We start from the raw sequence: 5729 nt of genomic DNA, 5'->3' as shown, positions 1-5729 counted from the left end.
GCGCCGTTATGTAGATATGGCCGTTCAAAGTTTCAATGGTTTTCCATAGACTTAAGCTTTAAAGCGTTTCAGGGTCACATATGTCTTATGTTCTGAAACATTGCAGTGGTCATTTAACATTTTTACATTTCACATCTTCATTGTACATCTATTTACATATACAATTACACCTTTTAATGAGCTTGATTTTAATGAACTCCAGTTTTTCTCAGTGGTGGACGAAGTACACAAATCAAGTACTTGAGTAAGAGAGGAGACATGTTTTAAGTGCGCACACTCTCTCCGGGCGAGAGCAGCGTGTATCTGAGCGCGAGCGTCCGGTTTTGTGCGAGAGCAAAGGAGATTCGCGCTCGCGCATTGTATTAATGTGCTTTCGCGCTACAATAATGCGCTCTCGACATTTGTCATTAAAATAACGCCATAAATCAGTGAGTTGTCGACTCGAGAACAGCTGCAATCGTTTAATTCCAATTCGTGAATGAATCGTTTGGTGCGATTTGTGAACCGATTTAACAGGTTAATTGAAAAGAATCAGTTTGTTCATGAATCAGACACTGCGTCTCGGAGCACGTGATACTGTATATTTTAAGGAGTAACGATATGTTTTATGAAATGTAGTGATGTAAAAAGTACGATCTTATGCTTTGGAATGTAGTGAAGTAAAAGTTACTCAAAATAAAACTACTCCAGTAAAGTACAGATACTTGAAAAATGTACTTAAGTACAGTAACGAAGTAAAGCTACTCCGTTACTGTCCACCACTGGTTTTTCTTAAATGTCCATCCCTACATAAACCTAGACAAAACTGAATTCAGTGTAATCCTGAAAGAAATGAACAACACAATTATATAAAAATGAATGAATAAGTGTGTCTTGTAACAGGATGACTGATTGTTAAAGCCATTGCTGATTTGAAGAAGTTCAGCTATACAGGCAATCGGTGCAATGCTAATTCTAACATGTTTCTGTTGAACTTTATTATTATTATTGCAGGAGCAAACCAAGAACGCTCAGTTCATCATCATCTCCCTGAGGAACAACATGTTTGAGATGGCCGACCGTCTCATCGGCATCTATAAGACACACAACACCACCAAGAACGTGGCCATCAACCCCAAAACCATCGTCCTGCGCGAGATCGAGACGGCGTGATACTCTGTGAATCACTCGCTCCTTCTGATGGTTTGGCTGTTCATCACTTCTCTCGCTTTCTGTCTCCAAACCTTTTATACGTCTCCATTCTGTGCTGCTCCATTCATTCCTTCATTGTTTTTAAATCAAATTGAGTTTTATACTACATAGTAATTATAACATGGAATATTATCATGCAGCTTAATATTTTAAATAAACATTAAATGTGGCATTGTGCATTTTGTGATTCTTATGTCTAAACTAAAACACAATCAGCACTTGATAATGTTTCGCCTCGCGTTTGAGTTGAATGTCACGTGATGGATTTCTAAACAGCCAGAAGAAAGCATCAGTCCGGAAGAGTGCTGTTTCTGAGAGCTTTATTCTTCTCTGAAACTTCAGTGAAATCAGGAAGGAATGACTGAAACCGCTAATAGATGCTCTTTAATACAATAAGTACAGTGCAAACAGTAAGTGTTTTTAGTAATCATTTGTAGTAGTACAAAAGAGTAGAACAAAATTAGAAATGTACATATAAAGTTCTTAAAGTTAAGATGAAAAGTAGGTCCGTAATGTCTTGACGTCTCAAATTGTGCTCATCTAGTCAGTGTGGTCCCTATATCTACAAGCATGATGGCTGCATCCGAAACATACTTCTCTACTATATAGTAGACGAAAAACAGTATATGACAAAAGAAGTATGTCCGAATCCACAGTACTCATAAAAGAGTAGGGATGTGAATGTAGTACTTCCAGATTACATCCATACTATATAGAACATACTCTTTTTGCGGCCGTGAAGTAATTACTTATTCAAAAAAGTACCTACTCAAGAGTAAGTCTAAAAACGGGCTCAGTGCCGTCTATGGAACTGTGGGAAGACGGCATCATGGGTAATGTAGTTTACTTGTACTGCAGTTACACAGCTGCTCATTATTTTTAGTAACAGACTGTTTTATAAACCACGATTTAAAGTAAACGCGTTCTTCTGAACTGAAGTACACTGGTTTTCTGAACAGCTGATGTTAAAGGGGTCGAGACATGGGTCCTGTCGAGGATTACACCAGTGTTTTGTAATCCATTCACAAAGAAACTGCTGTTGAAAGATGAAGCAGATGTTTTGGATCTGACCGTGACTGCATCGCAAAGCTTCAGGATGCTTTGTATATTTAAGGATGTTTACAAAGCACTCGCATGCAATAATTTTCCCCTATCCAGTGATGTTAGATGTTATGTTATTGATGTTTTTGTGGGCAAAGCTTTAACATAGGTAAGTGAACCTTAAGGAACATTAAAATAAAGGCATGTCACGACCCCTTTAAATAATGATGAGCATTCAGTGTGGATTCTATCTGTAATGAACTACAGTGTTTGCACATAATTGCCCTCATTCTTGAATGAGCAGAACACACATGTATATATATATCTGTGAGCCTGGAGCACAAAAGCAGTGTTAAGTCGCTGGGGTATATTTGTAGCAATAGCCAACAATACATTGTATGGGTCAAAATTATACATTTCTCTTTTATGCCAAAAATCATTAGGATATTAAGTAAAGATCATGTTCCATGAAGATATTTTGTAAATTTCCTACCGTAAATATATCAAAACTTAATTTTTGATTAGTAATATGCATTGCTAAGAACTTCATTTGAACAACTTTAAAGATGATTTTCTCAATATTTAGATTTTTTTGCACCCTCAGATTCCAGATTTTAAAATAGTTGTATCTCAGCCAAATATTGTGCTATCCTAACAAACCATACATCAATGGAAAGCTTATTTATTCAGCTTTCAGATCATGTATAAATCTCAATTTCACAAAATTGACACAAGGCTGGTTTTGTGCTCCAGGGTCACATATGTGTAAATGGTTTGTAAAAACAAACCAGCTTGACCCAGAAAAGCATTGAGCTCGTGTTTCACGAAGGCTGAATATCTGCATCATCCAGCATTGAACACTAGTGTGGTGTTTTGAGAAAGCTGAGCAGATGCTAATAGGCGTTTTCTCCTAAGCTAGAAATAAAGGTGTTTAGTTTGGTGTTCATGTTCTGTAGCAGACAGCAGAAGAACGTCCCCATCTCTTGGAGCGGCTGGGCGAGTTCACTTGAAACTATATGAAAGAGACCAGAAAGCCCCGGAGTGCTTCCACACGCTGACTGTAGACACAGGGCTGTGAGCGGCAGCACGAGCAGCAGCAGCACCACGACCGCCGGAGATGAAGGACGACGCCGGAGCCGAGCTCCATCAGCGGCCTGAGCGCCGGTCCTCGAGCATGAGATTTCAGGAACAGGAGCGTCTCTCAGACCTCTGATGGTCACGTCAGACCAGTGCTCCTCGAAGAAGCGCTCTGCCCGCGGAGCCACGTGAAGGCTGGGGATCTCCGGCAGCGGCGTCTGGATCAGAGTGTTCACTCGCTCCCTCAGCTGATGCAGCTGCTCCAGATAAGCCAGCGGACACTCCTCGCTCTCCACGCTGGAGCTGAGGGACATCAGCTCGCTGTGCTCCTCCTGCATGTCCTTCACCTGCTGGATGAGCGGATCGTAAGCGCTGGCTAGCAGCACGCTCGCCCGGTCCAGAGCCTGCATGAACCGCTCCTCCTTCTGAGCCAGGATGAGGTCAAGGCCCTGGAAAAACCGTGACACGATCTCACGGTCATTCTGAACCAAAGCTTGGCTGCATTCCTTCTCCTGCGCCAGGCGTTCAGTCAGACCGCAGACCTCCTCCCAGCGCAGACTCTCCGTCAGCCGGCTCTGGGCGCTGCGCTCTTTCACGCAGGCCGTCTGGAGGTCGTCGATGGCGTGGCCTTGGTGCTGGCCGACCGTCAGACAGAAGCCGCAGATGAGCTTGCGGTCCTGGACGCAGTAGACGTTGAGAGGCTGGCGCGGGTGCTCGGGGCAGGCGGGGGGTCGCTCGTGCTGGTACTTCTCCACGATGGCCCGCAGGCAGACGTTGACCGGCAGCGCGTCCACGCCGTTAGTGGGCAGCTCCACCACGCTGCGGCAGCTGGGGCACTTGAGCGGCAGACGCAGGGGACGCCAGATGGAGAAACTGACGGAGACCTGCAGCACATTCTCCAGACAGCTCCTGCAGAAGGTGTGCGAGCAGGGCAACACTCTGGGGTCAGAGAAGAGAGCGTAGCACACCGAACACGTCAGATCCTCCTCCAGATCATCCATCATGGGGGAATGCAGCCAGCAGCGGTTTTCCCTGAAAAGAGAGATTGAGATGTCAATAATTTATAAAGACGCAAGTGGTCTTTCTCAGGTTTATATTCAGAACTGCCCACGTATCATTCATAAAGCTTTATAGATCAGTTTATTTCAAATGTATGTTGAACTGTTGGTGTTTTTGATCCAGGGCTTGATTTGGGATTGTTCACCCAAGAATTGGTGAATTCGCTCTGCTTCGTGGGATTTCAAGACTTGAGTTTATCTTCAAAACACAGATATTTTCAATGAAGCCTGAGACTTCTGTTTGACACTTTAAACCATTTGTAAAAGAGAAATGAACATAGAGCACATCAGCTGTATCTGCTTCACACTCGGCTTCATTAAAAACTATTTCATTTGTGTTTGAAGATGAATGAAAGTCTGCTGGGTTTGGAAGGACGTGAGGGAGAGTAAAGATGAAGGAATGATCAGGTGAACTATCCTCGGAAGTAGTGTTCACTGGCTTGTACAATGGATTTAACAACCTACTGATTGCTCAGGTGACAAAATATTTCTAAAAAAAAAAAAGTACTTTTAAAAGTAGGTTTTTGTAAAAGACGTAATCTAGGTCTTAAGGTCCATTGGGGACTTGTTACCATTATGTTATACATGACTTTTAGTGCAGATTGTTTTATTCTGGTCACAGACCTTAAATCTTGTATTTATATAAAGGATAACTTTGTTTTTAAAATTATGACCGTCTAAACAAACCAGCAAGACATTTTCAGACCGAATGAAGGCTGACTGGAGCCTGGTTCACATGCCTGTGCTGCTTGTATGTACACAGTGTAACCAGTGAGAGAGAGTTCAGTGTCTACAGACTGAAGTGTCCCGAGCCGCTTTCTGCGAGAACCCCGCTGTGACAACTTGCCCCATCTGTGTGTTCACAACGGGAATTATTTAATCAACTTATTTATGTTTTATTTCAATATTAATACAAGCTAAATATCAATACAGTAAAATATAAGCACTCTGTTTCAATTAATTTAACACAAATATATTTATTGACGTATTGATGAGTAAGGCGACATCACCGAAACAGAAAAGCTATCAGAAGTTCTTCAAACACCATCAACATGCTCATTACCAAGACAACGTAATTAACATTAGAAACTGATTAGGACTCGGACAATGTAGAAACATGTTAAAGTGCATTAAAGACAGAAATAAGCGCTCTGACCGTCAGAAGCAGTGCGAGTCCAGCGGAATGACAACACGACATGCGCATGCGCACACTCACTGCTGTCCACCAATCACAGCTCTTCAACGCGTCTTCAATGCAACACTTGTTGCGTCTTAAGAGGAGGAATGTGATTGGTGGAAAGTTGATGTTGAAACCCGCATGTCCGTTATAACTGTGTGTGTGTGTGTGTGTGTGTGTGTGTG

The 5729-nt window shown here is 42.5% G+C and overlaps 2 protein-coding genes across 2 annotated transcripts in view; one reads left to right on the top strand and one right to left on the bottom strand.

The window, feature by feature from the left end:
* Window positions 1–1357, top strand: part of smc4 (structural maintenance of chromosomes 4) — a 38413-nt gene extending 37056 nt beyond the window's left edge. Inside the window, exon 24 of the mRNA XM_016503291.1 lies at window positions 994–1357. Within this exon, the coding sequence (XP_016358777.1) occupies window positions 994–1152 (159 nt within the window). The 3' untranslated portion in view covers window positions 1153–1357. The remainder of the gene's footprint in view (window positions 1–993) is intronic.
* A 1616-nt stretch (window positions 1358–2973) lies between these two features.
* Window positions 2974–5584, bottom strand: trim59 (tripartite motif containing 59). The gene is made up of 2 exons (XM_016503281.1): window positions 5524–5584; window positions 2974–4341 (listed from the first exon to the last, which is right to left on the bottom strand). The coding sequence occupies exon 2, from the start codon at window positions 4311–4313 to the stop codon at window positions 3126–3128; it is 1188 nt and encodes a 395-aa protein (XP_016358767.1). The 5' UTR covers window positions 4314–4341; window positions 5524–5584; the 3' UTR covers window positions 2974–3125.
* Window positions 5585–5729: the final 145 nt, after the last annotated feature.

The sequence above is a fragment of the Sinocyclocheilus anshuiensis genome, unplaced genomic scaffold (assembly GCF_001515605.1).
Source record: "Sinocyclocheilus anshuiensis isolate Anshui unplaced genomic scaffold, SAMN03320099.WGS_v1.1 scaffold1570, whole genome shotgun sequence".
NCBI classification, from domain to species: domain Eukaryota; kingdom Metazoa; phylum Chordata; class Actinopteri; order Cypriniformes; family Cyprinidae; genus Sinocyclocheilus; species Sinocyclocheilus anshuiensis.
This window is presented reverse-complemented; position numbering and strand designations above follow the sequence as displayed.

Excerpts from the sequence above, each read along its gene's own strand:
- trim59 (XM_016503281.1), bottom strand. The coding sequence starts at position 4,313 with ATGATGGATGATCTGGAGGAGGATCTGACGTGTTCGGTGTGCTACGCT.